This window comes from Salvelinus alpinus, chromosome 39 (assembly GCF_045679555.1).
Source record: "Salvelinus alpinus chromosome 39, SLU_Salpinus.1, whole genome shotgun sequence".
Taxonomy (NCBI): domain Eukaryota; kingdom Metazoa; phylum Chordata; class Actinopteri; order Salmoniformes; family Salmonidae; genus Salvelinus; species Salvelinus alpinus.
Window position 1 is genome coordinate 8738415 of NC_092124.1, and position 22845 is coordinate 8761259.

A 22845-nucleotide genomic window follows, 5' to 3' on the forward strand; every position below is an offset into this window, starting at 1 on the left:
GTAGTTCATTTATTTCAGTCGAGTGGGGATGGAACGTTGGCTAACGTAACATGTCAGTTATATTACTAGCTCAGCACTGGGAGTAAATACATACCTTGCCAGCTAGATCAGTCAACTAAAGAGTAGCCGGTTTCTGCTCTGCTTGCTTTTATAACTCTGAGAAAAAGTGCAACACAGACAGCAGCTGCCTCTGATCATCTCTCCCATCCTTGTCCTATACGCAATGACTTCTCACATCCTGTCCGCATGCTCTGTGGTGTCCTTGTGCCCTAAATCCAGCCGGCTGAAACCGGAAAACATCCTGCACGACCGCTCTGAGGTGTCCACATGGTCCTAAAACACACCGGTGCTGTGTTTTGTATCACAGTGCGATTATAAAACTGGGGGGGACAGAAATGCAATGTCAGAATGTGGGGGGTCCCCAGTGAAAGTTGCACCCCTGGTCCTACCCTAAGTTTACTGTCTCTCTAAAAAGGTATTTACAAGCCTTTTTCAAATAAACATGTTAATGAGGGGTACAGTTGAAGTCGGAGGTTTACATACACTTAGTTTGGAGTCATTAAAACTTGTTTTTCAACCACTCCACAAATTTCTTATTAACAAACTATAGTTTTGGCAAGTCGGTGAGGACATCTACTTGGTGCATGACAAGTAATATTTCCAACAATTGTTTTCAGATTATTTCACTTATATTTTACTTATCACAATTCCAGTGGGTCAGAAGTTTACATACACTAAGTTGACTGTGCCTTTAAACAGCTTGGAAAATTCCAGAAAATGATGGCATGGCTTTAGAAGCTTCTGATAGGCTAATTGACATCATTTGAGGTGTACCTGTGGATGTATTTCAAGGCCTACCTTCAAACTCAGTGCCTCTTTGCTTGACATCAAGGGAAAATCAAAAGAAATCAGCCAAGACCTCAGAATAAAATGTGTAGACCTCCACAAGTCTGGTTCATCCTTGGGAGCAATTTCCAAACGCCTGAAGGTACCACGTTCATCTGTACAAACAATAGTACGCAAGTATAAACACCATGGGACCACACAGCCGTCATACTGCTCAGGAAGGAGACGTGTTCTGTCTCCTAGAGATGAACATACTTTGGTGCGAAAAGTGCAAATCAATCCCAGAACAACAGCAAAGGACCTTGTGAAGATGCTGGAGGAAACAGGTACAAAAGTATCTATATCCACAGTAAAATGAGTCCTATATCGACATAACCTGAAAGGCCGCTCAGCAAGGAAGAAGCCACTGCTCCAAAACCGCTATAAAAAAGACAGACTACGGTTTGCAACTGCACATGGGGACAAAGATCATACTTTTTGGAGAAATGTCCTCGGGTCCGATGAAAAAAAATAGAACTGTTTGGCCATAATGACCATCGTTATGTTTGGAGGAAAAAGGGGCAGGCTTGCAAGCCAAAGAACACCATCCCAACCGTGAAGCATGGGGGTGGCAGCATCATGTTGTGGGGGTGCTTTGCTGCAGGAGGAACTGGTGCACTTCACAAAATAGATGGCATCATGAGGCAGGGAAATTATGTGGATATATTGAAGCAACATTTCAAGATATCAGTCAGGAAGTTAAAGCTTGGTCGCAAATTGGTCTTCCAAATGGACAATGACCCCAAGCATACTTTAAAGTTGTGGCAAAACGGCTTAAGGACAACAAAGTCAAGGTATTGGAGTGGCCATTACAAAGCCCTGACCTCAATCCTATAGAAGATTTGTGGGCAGAACTGAAAAAGCGTGTGCGAGTAGGGAGGCCTACACACCTGACTCAGTTACACCAGCTCTGCTAGGAGGAATGTGCCAAAATTTACCCAACTTATTGTGGGAAGCTTGTGGAAGGCTACCCAAAATGTTTGACTCAAGTTAAACAATTTAAAGGCAATGCTACCAAATACTAATTGAGTGTATGTAAACTTCTGACCCACTGGGAATGTGATGAAAGAAATAAAAGCTGAAATAAACCCTCTCTCTACTATTATTCTGACATTTCACATTCTTAAAATAAAGTGGTGATCCTAACTGACCTAAGACAGGGAAGGTTTTACTGGGATTAAATGTCAGGAATTGTGAAAAACTGAGTTGAAATGTATTTGGCTAAGGTTTATGTAAACTTCTGAGTTCAACTATATTTCATAAACAAAGTTATGCAACATACAATGCTTCTATGTAAAAAAGTAATTGCCCCTTTACACTCAACTGGTTGTGGCACCTTTAGCTGCAAAGACTTCAACCAAACGCTTCCTGTAGTTGTTGATCAGTCTCATGTCGCTGTAGAGGAATGTTGTCCCATTATTGCATGCAGAACTGCTGTAACTCAGCGACATTTGTGGGTTTTCAAGCCTGAACTGCTCGTTTCAAGTCCTTCCTCAACATCTCAATTGGGATTAGGTCTGGACTTTGACTTGGCCATTCCAAAACTTCACATTTGTTGCTTTTTAACCATTTTCATGTAGACTTGTGTGTTTTGGATCATTGTCTTGCTGCATGCTTCAGCTCACAGACAGATGCCCTGACATTCTTCTGTAGAATTCTCTGATAGAGAGCAGAATTCATGGTTCCTTCTATTATGGCAAGTCGTTCAGGTCCTGAGGCAGCAAAGCATCCCCAAACCATCACACTTCCAACACCATGCTTGACCGTTGGTATGAGGTTCTTACTGTGGAATGCAGTGTTTGGTTTTCACAAGTCATAATGGGACCTATTTAGTCCAAAAAGTAATACTTTTGAATCATCTGTCCATAGAACATTCTTCCAAAAGTCTTGATGATCATCAAGGTGCTTTTTGGCAAACTTGAGTACAGTTTTGTCCTGAATACAAAGTGTTATGTTTGGGGCAAATCCAACACGTCACTGAGTACCACTCGCCACATTTTCAAGCATAGTGGTGGCTGCATCATATTATAGGTATGCTTGTAATCGCTAAGGACTGGGGAGTTTTTCAGGATAAAAAAGAAACGGAATGGAGCTAAGCACAGGCAAAATCCTCGATGAAAACCTGGTTCAGACTGCTTTTCACCAGACACTGGGAGATTAATTCACCTTTCAGCAGGTCAATAACCTAAAAAACAAGGCCAAATCTACACTGGAGTTGCTGAACAAGATAACAGTGAATGTGGCCGAGTTACAGTTTTGACTTACATCTACGGAAAGACCTGAAAATGGTTGTCTAGCAATGATCAACAACCAATTTGACAGAACTTGAAGAATTTTGAAAATAACAATAGACAAATGTTGAACAATACAGGTGTGAAAAGCTCTTACAGGCTTACCTAGAAAGACTCACAGGTGTAATTGCTGCCAAAAGGTGCCGCTACAAAGTATTGACTCAGGGTTGTGAATACTTACGTAAGTTCGATTTTGTGTATTTAATTTTCAATAAATTTGCAAACATTTATAAAAACATGTTTTCACTTTGTCATTATGGGGTATTGTGTGTAGATGGGTGAAAAAGGAAGAAGGGGGTAGCTGCATCTCAATATGGCGACTGGAGTATGGGCGAGTGGGTGTGTTGAGATTGGGGTCCTTAGTGGTCCTTAGTGGGGTCCTTAATTTGTTTATTCCCGCCAGCAAAGAGATTACAGACAAACAGCACAAGTTACTCAGAAGCTCTGAGGAGGTACTTCCCCCTCAGCATATTTATACTATCAGTACGGATCACACAAAGATAGAATGCACTTGGCTATCTCAGCAAAGTCTGAGCTTTGATTGAGCAGTGTTTTTTCTTCTTCTGTTTCTTACCATGCAACTACCGTACAATGAGTTACTGTACCGTGATAGTTTGGTCTTCTGTTTTGAAGCCAGAGAATGAGTTGTATTTCACTGTTAGTTTTACACAAATAATTTTTAAATGTTAAGTTATAAAACTGACGATTGATGGGTGTACTGTTACTTCATGCGTTGTATGTGTGTACTACTAGGTAGCTACTTCCCACACAGTTTCCGGACAGTAGTGCTTGTCAAGCAGGAGAGAAGGGCATTGTGTCCCGGTGTTGTTGCAGTTCGCTGCCATTTAAGATTAGGGAGGACAATTTTCTTTTATGACCATGGCCTTATTTCTATTACAGCATATTGGATGACTGTCATTCATCTTCCATTCACCTAGCTCAATGTAACATCGATAGGTTTAGGCTACTACATGAAACTAGAAATTTTCCCTATACCCATCATGGAGGTTGCTACAACCTAGCCTACGAATAAAAGTTTATAACGTAGGTGCACAGGTCGAGAGACAAATTGTTGTAATCAAGGTGACCCAGTGCCACATTCAATACCAACGTGCACACTCTTGCCTACATCTAGCTGATCTAGCTTGTAACCATTAGTCCAACCATTTTTTTTCTTCATTAGTCCAAACAGTTGGAAACGAGAGTTTCTATTGGACAAATTCAGGTAGGTTTATCCCTGTTTCGTTCTGTTTAAGAAATGTTTTTCAACAAAATTGGCAGAATGAATACACCCCTGATCACCTGCACACACAGTTCACCTTCATAGCAGCCACATACAAACAGCGTAATCATTTTGGTCATTGTATAATTCCTTCTCACATCTACATGCTCTCCTCCTCTCACATTTTCCCTTCACTTGTGGACTTCAGTGCACAACACAACAGCTGTCTGTGACCAGATGAAAAAACCTTTCCAAGCCAAACCATCATACCATAACCGCTACACACAGCCCACATTGTTGTCAATGTCACAATATTAGCTAACGTCATAGTCAACATAGCTACTAGAACTAACGCGTTAGTAAACCCGCAACAATCACGCATTACAGTGTACAGCAAGCAGTTTAGCAGTTTCACCGGCGGGCTGCGTGGCAATAAATTACTTAAACCGAAGCTTACCTTGACTTGGAAGAGTTCTGTTGGATAGCCTTAGCCAGCTAGCTAACATAATAGCATTCTTCTCGGTTTGAGTAGGCTAAATTAGCTAGCTGCACTAGCTAGCTAAGTTAGTAAAAGTGGAAAAAAAGACAACAAAATATAGCCAGCTCTCACTCTGCTGCTTCTCCTTAATTTAAGAGATTTATTTGTTCAAAACTGTTCAACTATTGTCTTTGAGTCAACTACTCACAACATTTTATGCACTGCAGCACTAGCTAGCTGTAGCTTATGCTTTCAGTACTAGATTCATTCTCTGATCCTTTGATTGGGTCGACAACATGTCAGTTCATCCTGCAAAAGCTCTGGTAGGTTGGAGGACGTCCTCCGGAAGTCGTTATAATTACTGTGTAAGTCTATGGAAAGGGGTGAGAACCATGAGCCTCCAAGGTTTTGTATTGTAGTCAATGCACCCAGAGGAGGGCGAAAAATTGCTGTCCTCCGGCTACACCATGGTGCTACCCCAGAGTGTGCTGTTGAGGTTACCGTAGACCTTCACTGCAAAACAGTGCGTTTTAATCAGTTATTTGGTGACGTTAATATAGTTAGCATAGTTTAATCTAAAAAGGACAACTTTTTAAATGTTTCCCTATTTTTTAAATGAAATTGACCGAGTAGGATGGTCCTTCCCTGAGGAGCCCCCACTGGACTGTACGTATGTATGTATCACGATGACATGTAGATGGTTATCAGTATTGGTTATATATTTTGTAGGCTGCTATCCTATGTTGAAATAAAGTAATGGGAGGGATATTGAGCATTACATATGCAAAGATTTGGTAATATTTAACTAGTTTAAAAAAAATATCAATACCAAGTTCAGTATGGTTTATCTTAGGAACATCCATGATAGTGATTACAAGTCAAGTTATTAGGCCACTGTGGAGTGGATTTACAGTGGTTTACATAGACACGTAAAATCAGATTAGCATATGTGCATCTACTGGTATAGTGTGGCCATCTTTGAATGCGTCAACATTTTCTCAAACTATAGGGACCAAATTTGGAGTGAATCTGGCTTTTAGTTCATGAGAATATTATTTTAGGCATTAGCGTTATAGTAAAAAAAGATATCAATGCCAAACTTAACATGGTTCATCATGGTAAAAAGTTGAAAGTTGATAAACTATTGTGGAGTAGATTTACAAATAATTTAAAAAGACATGTCAAATCTGATTTCCTGATTTATTAATAATTCAGCCATTTCTTAACAAATCCTTTAGCTTTTGTTATGGTTCATGAGAAGACGTTTTCCAAAATGTCTAAGATGGAGGAAAATCTATCCTGACAGATCTTATGGATCCTTGAGGCAAATTTGTTCAGCATCAGGAAAGACACCTACATACAAAGTATCAAGTCTCAAGGTCAAACGGGGCGACGGATGATGTTCTAAAATCCTTAAGAGTCTAAGCTGGTTCTTACATAAAAGCTGTGAAAAAATCAATCAATCAAAAGGAAGTTTGTTTTAAAGTGTGTCTGAGGTATATATCTGAGGATATGCCTTTTTCCACATTTTGTTAGGTTACAGCCTTATTCTAAAATGTATTAGAACATTTTGCTAATTTATTAAAAATAAAAAAACAGAAATATCACATTTACATAAGTACTCTGACCCTTTACTCAGTACTTTGTTGAAGCACCTTTGGCAGCAATTACAGCTTCGAGTCTTCTTGGGTATACTGTAACGCTACAAGCTTGGCACACCTGTATTTGGGGGATTTCTCCCATTCTTCTCAAGCTCTGTCAGGTTGGATGGGGAGCGTCACTGCACAGCTATTTTTAGGTCTCTCCAGAGATGTTTGATCGGGTTCAAGTCTGGGCTCTGGCTGGACCACTCAAGGACATTCGGAGACTTGTCCCGAGCCACTCCTGCGTTGTCTTGGCTGTGTGCTTAGGGTCATTGTCCTGTTGGAAGGTGAATCTTCACCCCAGTCTGAGGTCCTGAGCAGGCTTTCATCAAGGATCTCACCGTACTTTGCTTCGTTCATCTTTACCTCGATCCTGACTAGTATCCAAGTCCCTGCCGCTGAAAAACATACCCACTAGCATGATGCTGCCACCACCATGCTTCACTGTAGGGATGATGCCAGGTTTCCTCCAGATGTGACGCTTGGTATTCAGGCTAAAGAGCTCAATCTTGGTTTCATCATACCAGAGACCATCTTTTTTCCTCATGGTCTGAGAGTCTTTAGGTGCCTTTGTAGAAACATCAAGGATGATCAATGGAAACAGGATTTATCTGAGCTCAATTTCTAGTCCCATAGGAAAGGGTCTGAATACTTATTTACATTAGGTATGTTTTTTTATTTGTAATAAATTAGCAAAAATGTCCAAATACCTCTTTTTGCTTCGTCATTATTGGGTATTGTGTGTAGATTGCTGAGGAATTTGTTTTATTTAATCCATTTTAGAATAAGGCTGTAACGTAACAAAATGTGGAAAAAGTCAAAGGGTCTGAATACTTTCCGAATGCAGTGTATTTGCCCATATTAAGCACATGTTTTAAATCAGCAAGGGATTCCTGCATAGCTATAAAGTTTGACCGTAGTTTTGACACAGCCAGATCAACAGTTGATACTATTGTTTATGCTATTGCACCATCTGCATATAGATGAAGTTGACAACTTAACAGATTGACCAATGGTGTTTATATAAATAGTGAAGAATACAGGTCCCAAAATCGACTCCTGTGGTACGTACACCTTATGTACCTCAAGAAATTCAGACTTAACCTCATCAATCACGATGGCCTGAGTTCTGTCACTAAGATAGGCCTGAGTTCTGACGCCTGGTTATCGATGACAACTTATTCAATAAAATGGCATAATCAACAGTGTCAAAAGCTTTTGACAGGTCCACAAACAAAGCAGCACATTCATTTGTGTCTAAAGCATTGACAAGATCCATAACTAAAGTGGTTGCTGTAATAGTGCTCTGCCCAGGCCTAAACCCTGATTGGTTTACATTCAAAATACATTTCTCAGATAGAAAATAGCAAAGTTGTACATTTACCAAGGATTCAAGAATCTTAGCTAGACAAGGAAGCTTGAAATGGGGTGATATTAAGATAACTACTATCCTGGCACAAGAGCTGATTTACATACTTGTGTAATATTTCCTGATAAACGTTAAATAAAATCTGACGGTTATTGAGCCAACAGTAATGGGCGCTGCAAACCTAAGTAGACCTGGATCCAATTGGTTGGCCCCTGTGGATTTCTTGTTGTCGATTACCAGCAAAGCACCCAGGACTTATTTTTCTGTAAATAGTATAAAAGAAAAGCTTTGACTATCCTTTCTCTGATCATTCAGCAAGTTTCCCCTATCAGCATTCAGCCCAATATTATTGTGAATAGGCTGAGAAGTTATTTCAAAGAGATAGCCCGCTGAAATAAAATTGTGATTAAATGCAACAAAGGCACTTTTTACACCATACATTTTCCTTGACACCCAAAAGTACTCGTTACATTTTGAATGCTTAGCAGGACAGGAAAATAGTCGGTCAAATTCACGCACTTATCAACTGAACATCCCTGGTCATCCCTACTGCCTCTGATCTGGCAGACTCACTAAACACACATGGTTTGTTTGTAAACTATGTCTGAATGTTGGGGTGTTCCCGTGGCTTTCCGTAAATAAAAAAAAACAAGAAAATTGTGCCATCTGTTTAGCTTAATATAAGGAATTTGAAATGATTTATACTTAAGTATATTTTAAACCAAATACCTTTATATTTTCACCCAAGTAGAATTTTACTGGGTGCCTTTTACTTGAGTCATTTTCTATTAAGGTATCTTTACTTTTACTCAAGTATGATTTTTGGGTACTTTTTCCACCACTGATTACACATAAAATCTCCTATGATTAGTCTCTTTGAAGCTGAGAGCAGATTTGTTTAGAACGAACAGTGTGTTAGAATAGTCATTCTACTCTATTCTTGCTATCTACATCACCTCAGTAAGGTAAATATGCAACTGTCCTTGTTCTAGCCTAGGTTTACAGTCACTAAAAACAGGTATTTACACAAGCACGTTTCATATTTTTTAAATTATTATAATTTATTGAACTAGGCAAGTCAGTTAAGAACAAATTATTATTTACAACGACGGCCTACCCCGGCCAACGCTTGGCCAATTGTGCGCCGCCCTATGGGACTCCCAATCACGGCCGGATGTGAAACAGCCTGGATATGTTCCAAGAAGAACCCCAAAATGGCCGGACCCCCCAAGAGGCCGGACCGTCCCCCTGAGAACAGAGACGCTGGATACGGAGGGGCAGGGGTGAGCACCAGTCCAATAGGTCCCCCTCAGCTGGCCCTCTTGTCTCCCCCTCAGCAGAGGAAAAGACCCCGCAGCTCCGAGAGGGAGTGACATCAACGATCTCCTCCCGAGGCTGCGCATTGGTTCTCTCATGCATGTAACTAACACTTCCTGCCAGTCTTTCACAGTTGACTTCACGTTTCCTTCAGGCAACTTCAACACGTTGCTTCAGAACATGACATGTTAATAAAGGGTAAATGAGGGGTATGTGGTTAACTACCTTCTTATCCCAAGACACTTCACATGATAACTATAATATGTCAGCTGAAGAATAATTCCCAGACATCCCCTGTGTACACCTCAAACCACACTGCTACAAATTTTTCCCGTTGTGGACACTCTTATGTCTGGTAAGGTTAGTCAGGAAGGAGAAGCTCTTGTAACATAGTTTGCACTTGAAGGGCCTCTCCTTGGTGTGAACGGTCTGGTGCTCCTTCAAATAGTTTGCCCTAGCGAAGCACTTCCCACACGTGGGGCAGGAGTAGGGCTTGTCGGCGTCGGTACTAATGCTCGGCCTCTCACGTTGTGACCCAATGACACCAGAGGAGATGAGAGGAGCCACCGCCCTCAGGTGGTTAGTCTTTGAGCTCCCTCCTTGACCTCTAGCCATTGTTTGGGTGTTGTTGAGATTGTTTGCCGTGTTATAGGCTAGGTACCTCTTGTGATGAACGCCCATCCTGACCCTGTCTGTATTTGTGGGGTAACCATCACCAGGAAGGCTGGACCCAGGTCCAGGCTGTCTATGAATCCAGTCACCAGGCATTAGATGAGACCCTGAAGGAGACGACAGACTTGCTGATAGACTACCACCAGGGGCGTCTCCCACTGCTCTCTGTGAATGCTGAAGCCCAGGGTAACCTGCTCTGTTCATCATGGATACAGTGGTGTTTGTATCATAGGAACAGGAGGGTCTATCTCTATCAGCCCCAGGCCCTGCTTCATCCCTGCACTGAGACTGTGAAGAGAAAGGTCGGGGCTGCAGACTGGATCCCTGACTGGAGCCTCTGTCTCTCTGATGACCACCAGGACTGAGGTTGTTCAGTCTACCTGTCCATTGGTTGTGTTCTGTGTGATGGTGGAGTCTCTGTCCCTCGCGGTTGGGACCTGGTTCCGACTCAAGAAGGAACTGTGACGGCTCCTGATCCAGTGTCCTGATCCGGGGCCAGGGTTTGTGTCCAGCCACCTCAGAGATCCAGTCTCTCCTTCCAGCAACACCGGAAATCAGCAGGTCCTCATGGACTGCAGACTGTAAACACAAATTGAACAGAAGAGCATATAAAGATTTATATAACAAACTCTTTGCTGTACACACAGAAACATGACATAAAAATGTTAACCACAGTCAAGCCCATCTCTAACACTGTGATTGAAGTACCTAACAATATGGAGTCATTGGAGTGTATTATTTTGGTATTTTATTAGGATCCCCATTAGCTGTTGCAAAAGCAGCAGCTACTCTTCCTTGGGTCCACACAAAACATGTAAAAATGACTTATTTTTACAAAAGGCACACAAACTGTTTAGGTCAAATACAGGAGAGTCGTTGTGCCATGAGGTGTTGCATTATCTGCTTTTTAAACCAGGTTTGCTGTTCACTTGAGCAATATGAGATGGAACGGAGTTCCATGCAATAATGCCTCTATATAATACCGTACACTTTCCTGAATTTGGGGACTGTGAAAAGCCCCTTTTGGTATGTCTGGTGTGGTAAGTGTGTGTGTCAGAGCTGTGTGTAAGTTGACTATGCATACTATTTGGGATTTAACAAATTGTTTCTTATTAAAAGAAGTGATGCAGTCAGTCTCTCCTCAACTCTTAACCACTGGCATGCATAGTAGTTATATCAGCCCTCTGATTACAATGAAGAGCAAGAAGTGCCGCTCTGTTCTGGGCCAGCTGCAGCTTAACTAGGTCTTTCCTTGCAGGACATGACCACACAACTGGACAATAATCAAGATAAGACAAAACTAGAGCCTGCAGGACTTGCTTTTTGAATTGTGTCAAAAAAGCAGAGCATCACTTTATTACAGACAGACCTCTCCCCATCTTTCCAACCATTGAATCTACATAAATGTTTTGACCATGACAGTTTACAAATCTAAGGTGGCGCCAAGTAATTTAGTCTCCTGAACTTGTTCAACAGCCATACCATTCATTACTAGATTCAGCTGAGGACTATAACTTATGGAATGATTTATACCAAATACAATGCTCTTAGTTTTAGAGATGTTCAGGACCAGTTTATTACTGGCCACCCATCCAAAACAGACTGCATCTCTTTGTTATGGGTTTCATTAGCTGTGGTTGCTGATACGTATATGGTTGAATCATCAGAATACATGGACACACATGCTTTGTTTAATGCCAGTGGCAGATCATTGGTAAAAATAGAAAAGAGTAGAGGGCCTAGAGAGCTGCCCTGCGGTACACCCCACTTTACATGTTTGACATTAGAGAAGATTTCATTAAAGAAAAACCTTCGATTTCTATTAGATAGATAGCTTTGAATCCACAATATGGCAGTGGTTGAAAAGCCATAACACATACGTTTTTCAACAACAGCTTTTGGTCAATAATATCAAAGGCTGCACTGAAATATAACAGTACAGCTCCTACAATCTTCTTATTATCAATTTCTTTCAACCAATCATCAGTCATTTGTGTCAGTGCAGTACATGTTGAGTGCCCTCTGCTATAAGCATGCTGAAAGTCTGTTTTTAATTTGTTTTAAAGATAAATAGCATTGTATTTGGTCAAACACAATGTTTTCCAACAGTTTGCTAAGTGCTGGCAGAAAGCTTATAGGTCTGCTGTTAGAACCAGTAAAGGCTGCTTTACCACTCTTGGGTAGCGGAATTACTTTGGCTTCCCTCCAGGCCTGAGGACAAAGACTTTCCTCTAGGCTTAAAGATATGACAGATAGCTGACTCTATAGCCACTCCTACCATCCTCAGTAGCTTTACATCTAAGTTGTCAATGCTGTCGATAACAATAATTTTCCCACCTCTCCCACACTAACTTTACAAAATTCGAACTTGCAATGCTTTTTTAATTATTTGTTTTTTCATGCATGAATACGATGGCTCACTGTTCGTTGTTGGCCTTTCCTGCCTAATTTTGCCCACTTTTAAATAATTTAAATAATTGGCAGTTTAATTTGTAATTGATGAAGTTTAATTTGTCTTTCTGCCCATAATTTTAAGTACTCAAGCTTTCTTCCATCATTCTTTATATCATTGATCTTGGCTTCATAATAAAGTTTCTTCTTTTTGTCACATAATTTCTCAATTTGCAGTAAGTCAGCCAGTCAGATGTGCAGCCAGACTTATTAGCCACTCCTTTTGCCCCATCTCTTTCAACCAAACAGTTTGCAATTTCTCATCAATCCATGGAGCCTAAACAGATCTAACAGTCAGTTTAACAGGTGCATGTTTATCAATAATTGGAAGAAGCAATTTCATAAATTCATCAAGTGCACCGTCTGGATGCTCCTCATTAATCACATCAGACCAACAAATATTTTTAACATCATCCACATAAGAGTCACAGCACAATCTTTTGTATGATCTCTTATACACTATTTGAGGCCCAGCTTTTGGAACTTTGGCTTTCCTGGATATAGCCACTATATTGTGATCACTGCATCCAATGGGCACGGATACAGCTTTAGAACAAAGTTCTACAGTATTAGTAAAAATGTTAGGTTACAGTGAGAAGCTTCCTCTTGAGCAGACAGCTTACTGAAAACCAGTCAATATTAAGGTCCCCAATAAAGCAGACCTCTCTGTTTACATCATACACTATCAAGCATTTCACACATTATTTAGATACTGACTGTTAGCACTTGGTGGCCTATAGCAACACACCAAACATTCAAGAACTAAGTATAATGTTTTGTTTTGACTGAAATACAGGAAACTTAGTCCCTGCAATGATACAAAAATAACCAAGTCAGCACAGAGTAAATTTTGATCGACCAAATGGTCATACACTCACATAGCGTGAAGTACAGTACTTTTATTGTACAACACAATATGTGACAAGTAGTATAACGTTTCTGACTATGGTTACACTTTACAATTTCTGTAAATCTGACGCCCTTGCTTTGGAAAAGGTTGAACACTACACATCACTACTTCCTGTCAAGTAAACATGAATTAAAGCACTATAATTTCCTCATTATCAAACACCAGCATCAAACCACAGAAGTTTTTCACTTTTCATCAGTGAAGCATTTTGCAGACACATCACACAAACCACCATATCATCTACTCTGCCTCATCATACTCATTCTTTCCTCAGTTCACCTCACCCAGTTCCCTACTACATCCAAAACCAACAGAATGAACTACAAACAAACTAGTATTACATTACACTATACAAAAGCCTTGTACACTTTCTGCTGGTGTATCCTGAGTTTGATCCTCTCTGAGAAACTCTTCCAGCAGTGAGTACAAGCAAACAGCCATTATTCCGTGTGGACCTTCAGGTGCATCTTCAGATGGTGCTGGTGAGAGAACCTCTTCTCACATTGGGGGCAGCTGTAGGGCTTCTCCCGTGTGGACCCTCTGGTGCCTCTTCAGGCTTGACGAGTGGGAAAAACAGGCCCAGCACAGGTGGCAGCCGAATGGTGACTCCTTTGGTGATCTCCACCTGTTAAGGTAAACTTAAGGCTTTCCCACAAAACGAACACTGCCACCATTCTTATTCCCACCGTATCTGCTGATAGCGTTACAACTACTGTCATTTGTAGCCATTTAATGTTGAGGCACTGGCATTGTGTGGTCTGGTTTAACATTAATGTCTGTCTTGTCGCAGGGTTCATGTTCCAGTTGATAGATCCGATAGAAGGCTTGCCTGGCTTCCCAGACTCCTTACTCCGGCCAAACACTATTCCACACACACGGACACAATTTTCTTCTCCGCAATGAGTACCTCCCCGACCCTTCACTGAATGCTAACACATTCGGGGCCGTCTGATTGGTCCAGAAACCGATGAGTTGGGCCAGAGCCAGAACACACGTGGGTAAAGCGGAGGTTTGAAAATTCTTTATTGGCTTTGATACTCTAAACCCTAAACTTCAACTAAATATTGTAATGAATAATGTGGAAAGTTGAGGTGAATAAACTACTTGGAGCAACACTGGATTGTAAACTGTCATGGTCAAAACATGTTGATGCAACAGTAGCTAAGATGGGGAGAAGTCTGTCCATAATAAAGCGCTGCTCTGCCTTCTTAACAACACTATCATCAAGGCAGGGCCTACAGGCCATAGTTTTGTCACACCTGGACTACTTTTCAGGTGCCACAAATAGGAAAATTACAATTGGCTCACAACAGGGCAGCACGGCTGGCCCTTAAATGTACAAGGAGAGCTAACATTAATAATATGCATGTCAATCTCTCATGGCTCAAAGTAGAGGAAGGATTGACTTCATCACTACTTGTTTTTGTAAGAAGTGTTGACATGTTGAACGCACCGAGCTGTCGGTTTCAACCACTAGCAAACAGCTCAGACACCCATGCATACACCCCCCCCCCCCCCCCCCCCCAGAGTTGAGGACACTATCCCATCCACTGACCTCCACCAAGTCACCTCTGGTTGTGGCCTTCTCAGTGATGATGTTCCCTGGGCCCTTGGCTGCATCTGTCTGGGAATCCAAGATGGTCGCCCAGTCTCCTCTATTAGCCTCTAGCCAACCACCTGCAGGAAGATGTTACAAAATAGACTTTCCAAACATGACAGAGAACTCTACATATTGAGTTTTTTTTGTCTATAACCTGGTGAAGTTCATACATTATAATGTGTGTTTTTGTATGTAAACATAAGTTGTAATGATTTAATTTTATGAATGAAGAAAAAACAACAGCCAGGAGTATCACTATTCCCATTTAAGATATATTACTGTATGTAGGCTATATGTATTTCTCCCTTACCTTGCTCCCCCATCTTTAGTCCACTCAGCAGATCAATGCTCTCTGGTCCGTCTTCTACTGTCTCTTCTTTGACCAGCAGCAGATCAGGCTTCCCATCCTCCATGTCTACTGACTGTAAGAGATACAGAGTGAGAAGATGTTGGATCAAGAAATGTGATATCAGCACCCTGCTATGGAGCATCTTCTGGTTAGGAAATGAGGGATCGCTATGAGTACAATGCAAACACGTTAGTTGATTTGATTGACACTCTTTAATGGTTTGATAATTTAAAGGCATGGTCCCACACTTAACACAAAATGTATCAAGACCTGGGCCCGTATCCACGAAGAGTCTCAGAGTAAAAGTGCTGATCAAGTATCAGGTCTCCACCTGTCTATATAGTCTTATTCATTATTATCTAAAAGGCAAAACTGATCCTAGATCAGCACTCATACTCTGAGAGGCTTTGTGGATACGGCCCCTAATACCACAGTAGTTTACATTGGGCTCACCTCAGTTAGACTGTGTGTGGTCCTGTGCTGCTCAGCTGGTTCCTCTGTGGGTTCAGGAGGAGGTGTAGTCTGGTTGTCCTCCATGTCCATTGTTCCCTCAGGGTTCCCCAGACCCTCCTCATACCCCTCCTCCTTCACCAGCAGCACCTCTGGACCCTCCTCCTCTTGGAAGAGACAGGTGATACAGATCACACAGACACACTCCCTCAGAGTGTATACCCATCCTCACTACATTTGATTCCTATACTGTAGTTACAGAATGACTTAATCGTTACAGCCATCATGGTGGACATGATTGATTGATTTTTTTACTGACAAATACACACACACACACATCAAAATCTTTGTACCATATATATGTATATATACACTGCTCAAAAAAATAAAGGGAACACTTAAACAACACAATGTAACTCCAAGTCAATCACACTTCTGTGAAATCAAACTGTCCACTTAGGAAGCAACACTGATTGACAATAAATTTCACATGCTGTTGTGCAAATGGAATAGACAACAGGTGGAAATTATAGGCAATTAGCAAGACACCCCCAATAAAGGAGTGGTTCTGCAGGTGGTGACCACAGACCACTTCTCAGTTCCTATGCTTCCTTGCTGATGTTTTGGTCACTTTTGAATGCTGGCGGTGCTTTCACTCTAGTGGTAGCATGAGACGGAGTCTACAACCCACACAAGTGGCTCAGGTAGTGCAGCTCATCCAGGATGGCACATCAATGCGAGCTGTGGCAAGAAGGTTTGCTGTGTCTGTCAGCGTAGTGTCCAGAGCATGGAGGCGCTACCAGGAGACAGGCCAGTACATCAGGAGATGTGGAGGAGGCCGTAGGAGGGCAACAACCCAGCAGCAGGACCGCTACCTCCGCCTTTGTGCAAGGAGGAGCACTGCCAGAGCCCTGCAAAATGACCTCCAGCAGGCCACAAATCAAAATCTTTGTACCATATATATGTATATATACACTGCTCAAAAAAATAAAGGGAACACTTAAACAACACAATGTAACTCCAAGTCAATCACATTTCTGTGAAATCAAACTGTCCACTTAGGGAGCAACACTGATTGACAATAAATTTCACATGCTGTTGTGCAAATGGAATAGACAAAAGTGCAAAAGTGCAACATCAGTGCAAGACCTCACTAACGCTCGTGGCTGAATGGAAGCAAGTCCCCGCAGCAATGTTCCAACATCTAGTGGAAAGCCTTCCCAGAATAGGGGAAGCTGTTATAGCAGCAAAGTGGGGACTAACTCCATATTAATGTTCATGATTGTGGAATGAGATGTTCGACGAGCAGGTGTCCACATACACTGTATGGCCAAAAGTAAGTCTCAACTCCGCATGATAAACTACACTGTACAAAAATATAAAAGCATCATGTAACGTGTTGGTCCCATTTTTCATGAGCTGAAATAAAGGATGGCAGAAATTGTCCATATGCACAAAAAGCTTATTTCCCTAAAATCTTGAGCACAAATTTGTTTATATCCCTGTTAGTGAGCATTTCTCCTTTGCCAAGATAATCCATCCAACTGACAGGTGTGGCATATCACATAGGTGTACCTTGTGCTGGTGACAATAAAAGGCCACTAAAATGTGCAGTTGTCAGACAACACAATGCCACAGATGCCACACATTTTGTGGGAGCATGTAATTGGCATGCTGACTGCAAGCATGTCCACCAGAGCTGTTGCCAGATAATTGAATGTTCTTTTCTCTACCATAAGCTGCCTCCAACGTCGCTTTAGAGAATTTGGCAGTACGTCCAACAGGCCTCATAACCGCAGACCACATGTAACCAAGCCAGCCCAGGACCTCCACATCCACCTTCTTCACCTTCAGCATCATCTAAGACCAGCCAACCGGACAGCTAATGAAACTTTGGGTTTGCACAACTGAAGAAGTTCTGCACAAACTGTCTCCGGGAAGCTCATCTGCGTGCTCGTCGTCCTCACCAGGGTCTTGACCTGACTGCATGTTGCGTTTATATTTTTATTCAGTGTACAATGCTTTTCTCATAAAAAGTGGAACAAAATTAAGTAGTTGAATGGAAGTAATGAAATAGGCATTTCTGAATATCATATAGCCTACACAGTACAAACAATATATAACAGTCGTTTTATGTCTGGATGCAAAAATATGCGATTAAATAGATTTCACCTGCGTTCTAAAGAAACCAACTGACATTTAATACATGGGTCCACTCAGGCGGCTTAGTGGTTAGAGCATTGAGCCACTAACTGAAAGGTTGCGGTTTTGAATCCCCGAGCTGACAAGGTAAAAATCTGTCATTCTGCACCTGAGCAAGGCAGTTAACCCACTGTTCCCCGGACGCCAAAGACGTGGATGTCAATTAAGGCAGCGCCCCGCACCGCTCTGATTCAGAGGGGTTGGGTTAAATGCGGAAGACACATTTCAGTTGAAGGCATTCAGTTGTATAACTGACTAGGTATTTCCCTTTCCCCTAGTCTAGAATGGAGGAAAATATGGGTCAGTTCAAGAGGATGATAAGATAAAGAGAATTATGTTTTAACATATGTCACTATAAAATCACATACAATTACTATATTAATCTGAACAACAGCATAGCCTTAATTAATATGCTTGTACTGAACAGTGTTGATGAAATACGAACGCAATAATAGGTGTGTTGGATAAATGACGAGCTCTTGACACGCACCATTAATTCATCCTGAATCAAATTTATTTGATTTCATTCTTCACTAGTGTAACCACAATGTTCAGTTGAAATGACAGATGCACTCGCATATGAAATATGGATTTGGGCTAATTCACCATCTGAGGAAAAGGAAACCCAAAATGCATTAGCAAGAACGCAAATAAAATATGCTGCTAGTTAGCAGTGTATTGATCAATGTAACAGTTAACTCCCGTAAGTCTATGCCGTTGTTGGGGGAGGGTTCTAAGCTGACATATTGAATTATTTTAAGATGTCAGTTTTGGAGTAGCCTAGATACCGTGACTCAGCGGTCATGTGGAATTTGACTGCGGTCCGCCGGTAACAAGATCACCGTAACAGCCCTATATACAGGCGTTACAACCTCTCTCCCGTGTGGACCTTCAGGTGCATCTTCAGCTGGTGGGAGAACCTCTTCTCACACTGGGGCCAGCTGTAGAATCTCTCCCCTATGTGGACCCTCTGGTGCCTCTTCAGGTTGCAAGCCTGGGCGAAGCGCATGTGACACTGAGTACTGCAGGATTTCTCCCGTGTGGACCTTCTGGTGAATCTCAACCTTCTGGGGGCTGCTGAAGCCTTTGTTACAGAACATGCAGAGGAACGGTTTCTCTTTACTATTGCCTGATGTGGCTCTCCCTCCCTGAGACGTGGCTCTAATACCTGATCAAAAAGGACACGGACGTGTGAATCGGAAGGTGCCATAGTCATGGACACTGGGTCGCGATCCCTAAGCGTGTGTAAAGCGACATTTGTATTTGTCGCTAAGCTTTCCCTGTAATCCCAGAAGTCACTGGTGTTGACCTGCGAGTGTCCTCCTAAGTTAGACTCTGCATTCCATGTCAGAGGAGTGGCCCTCCACTTTCAGTCACCTTATCGACAACCAGGCCCCTCTCCTTTCTTATCTAGGCACCCTTCAGAATATACACTAGTACTGTACCGGTTCCAATCCCCTCTCATTGGATTAGTCTGTGTATCTAAACCCACAGGCATGTCACCATGTATCATCTCGGTCTTTGTAGCATATCAACAAGACAGATAATTTACAGTCAGTAATGAGTCACCTAAATCCCGATGGGACAGAAACGCACTCGGGCTACTGTAAAGTAAATACTCTGAGCGGGGAGCATGAGCATAGCCCAGTTGCCTCAGCCCCGTTATTGTCTCTGTCTTGAGGACGGCGTTCAGCGTTCCACTGACCTCCGTGATGCTGTGTCGAGTCCTGGGCAGTGCTGGGGTGGTGACAGGGTCTTCTGTGGCTACAGGGGGCGCTTCAGTCTGGATATCTCTGCAGTACCGTGGGTCCTCCTCTCCTGCAGATCTCTCCTGCTTGACCCCAGGACCTGCAGCCTCTGCATCTGCAGACTGACACAAGAGAGGTTATTATCAGTACATGAGTTGAATTGGATAACAATGTTGTATGGAAGTCTCACAAATTCCACTATGGCAGATAGACGAGGATGTACAAGTAAGCAAGTAAATATCTGAGGGGAGCCTTCCTGAAATAAACAAGCCACATTAGATGTACTGTAATTTATTTGTTACACTATGACACTAATCTCTATCACCATAACATGCTGGGATGAGGTTCCACTTCCCTCAACAACCGTGATTGGTTGGTCATCTCTCCATGTATTGCATCCCGCTGGCTTCACAAAACTTCTGTGGCCTCCAGTGAGATGTCCTTCACCTGAGAGAGTGGTTGGGGTAAAATAGGTGGTTAGGTTAGGTACTGTGTTGTCAATGCTCAACACTATATTGTAAAGTATTTGACACTGTCTAAAATTGGCAAGGATATAAGGTAACATGTCACACAACTATTCATAGATAGTTTTCAATTAGTAAGTGATAGGAAATGCAGTAAGTCAAGAATATGATAGTGTCTTTGTGCAAGATTGCTAAGTAATCAGGGGAATTATTGCATACAATCCAAAAACTAACCAAGACACAACTCTGGTTAACCATACAATATGTGCTTAACACAGGCGTAGAGGGGAACGGGCCTTCTGCAAAATGTACCTCTTGCCATTCCTCTGTATCGGTCGAGGATCTTGATACCACTGGGACGACTGGCAAGTGCGCGCTCCCGTGATACCTTCAGTTCTTGTAGCTGTAGTTTCCTCCGCAAAGCCCTGTTTTCTTTCTGACTTTGAGAAATTTCCAAACGAAACACTGCATAGTCGTCGTCTACGAGTTTACAGATCTCTGCCACGGCTGAGTTCGCTAGCACCTCCATTATGGAAGCTATTTGAGTGTGAAAAACCATTACGTTACAGTTAGCCATTCTTAGCGGCTAGCTAGTTAGCATTAATTAGATAACATCTATCAACCAAGTCTTGTCTCCAACGCGAATTAAACACTACATGGAGGAAGTATGTGATATTTTGAGTTACAGGGTTATAATGTACGTCTAAATAAAAACAAAACGCAAACGTAAGTGTTCTTGGTCACGGTTCACTTCCGTTTACTACTTTGTGTGAATTTCCGGCAGACGAGACGATGTGTTGCCCATTGCTGCCTTTCACAGGTCGGAATGCGGATTGCACATTGTTGGTCACAAAAAAAAGTGAAATAGTAATGGACCAACCCTGCACCTACACACTATCCCCCAAAACCATCACCCCATCCCACTACTTTGGCCCTGAACGATCCTACACCAGGCCAGCAGGGAGGATCGAACCCCTTCCCTCAAAACTCCCTATAGATCTATAGCACTAAAATCTCTCACACCCAAATATTTCTCTGCTGCTGCGACTATCACATCTATCTAATGTGATTTCTGCTCCATCGGGGCAGTTGAACACCATGGCCATAAACGCAAGAAATCCAACATTAGTAAAAACTCATCCTCTCTGGATCTCTCTTCAGGCCTACTCACTGGGTGGCTCCCAGTCGAATCCCTCACCTTTGGGCTATTGAAGCGTTATGGGTTCTAGGTGCGCAACGATTAGCCGCTCAGATCAGAGAGAAGATAGAGCGCCTATTAAGATTGAATAACTGGGCCTGCTTGGAGCATGTGGTCACATTATTATAGGATGACGTGGGAGAATGATGATCCGCAACAGAGGCTGGCATTGAAGAGGTGGCATGTTTCACCAGCGCTGCTCTCCACATCACTCAAGTGTTGGCGGTCTGCGCCGGCCAAGTGATGGCTGTGTTGGTCATGACGCAGACACACCTCTGGCTCTCCATGACTTCCATCAAGGAGACAGACAAGACCCCTTTGCTCAATGCACTAATCTCTGAAAAGGGCCTCTTCGGAGACACCATGAGAAAGACAGCGGGGCATCTCGTGAAGTTAGGGGAGGAAAAGAAGCAGCTGCCTCTTTCCTGTGGTGCGTCGGCTCCCAAACAGCCGACCTCCGCCTTCTTCATGCTGGCTGGAAGGAGCAACTCGTGGCCGAAAGCGTGGCGAGCAGGTCCAAGAAGCTCCTAGCTCCCCTGTGGAAGCCCCGGTCGCCTCAACAGCGCCGCCGGCCGCCCAGCAGCCTCTCTTGAACCCTAGATGGGTGCCTGCGCCAACTTGCCAGAACACTCTCGGAAGCGCCGCCAAACCTGATTGGCGGAAAAGTGACCTGATTACAAACCTTTTAAAAGAGAGAAACAGACAACTTGTAAATCTCCCTGTTGTGGACACTCCTATGTCTAAGGCTACTCAGGAAGGAAAAGCTTGTAACATAGTTTGCACTTAAATGGCCTTTCCTTGGTATGAACGGTCTGGTGCTCCTTCAAATTGTTTGCGTTGGCGAACCGGTTCCCACACGTAGGGCAAGCGTACGACTTGTCGCCATCTGTCCTAACACTCTCCCTCCCACGTTGTGACCCAATGACACTAGAGGAGGTAGAAGCAGGAGCCACCACCCTCCGTTGGTTAGTCTGAGCTCCCTCCTTGACCTCTAGCCATTGATGGGATTGTGTGCTGTGTTATAGGCTAGGCACCTCTCGTGGTGAAAGCCCATCCTGACCCATCTGTATTGGTGGGGTAACCATGAGGTAACTGAGGAAGGCTAGACCCAGGTCCAGACCTTCAATGAAACCAGTCACCAGGCATTAGACGAGATCCTGAGGAAGAAGACAGACTTCCTGTTAGACTCCCACCAGGGGCTTTCCCACCTCTCCCGGTGAAGGCTGAAGCTCAGTGTAACCTGCTCTCTATCAGACTCAGGACCTGCTTCATCCCTACACTGAGACTGTGAAGAGAAGAGTCTGGGCTGCAGACTGGATCCCTGACTGGAGCCTCTGTCACTCTGATGACCACCAGGACCGACCGGGGTTGTTCAGTCCACCTGTCCACTGGTTGTGTTCTGTGTGGTGGAGTCTCTGTCCCTCCCGGTTCGGTCCTGGTTCCGATTCGGGAAGGAAAAGCGATGGCTACTGATCCATGGTCCTGATCCGGGACAGGATATGTGACCAGCCATCTCAGAGGTCCAATCTCTCCCACCAGTAACACTGGATATCAGCAGGCCTTGATGGACTGCAAACTAAGATTGTACAGAAAAGC

General features: G+C 42.9%; 2 protein-coding genes across 2 annotated transcripts in view; one reads left to right on the forward strand and one right to left on the reverse strand.

The window, feature by feature from the left end:
- LOC139566744 (uncharacterized) overlaps window positions 1-22845 on the forward strand; it is a 324355-nt gene that overhangs the window by 249123 nt on the left and 52387 nt on the right. The gene's annotated exons all lie outside the window — the stretch shown is intronic.
- On the reverse strand, window positions 7351-20920 carry LOC139566751 (uncharacterized). The gene is made up of 7 exons (XM_071388040.1): window positions 20364-20920; window positions 19913-20034; window positions 19545-19709; window positions 15641-15802; window positions 15149-15260; window positions 14794-14915; window positions 7351-10456 (listed from the first exon to the last, which is right to left on the reverse strand). Exons 1-7 carry the CDS (start codon window positions 20626-20628, stop codon window positions 9524-9526), a joined length of 1881 nt encoding a protein of 626 aa, XP_071244141.1. The 5' UTR covers window positions 20629-20920; the 3' UTR covers window positions 7351-9523.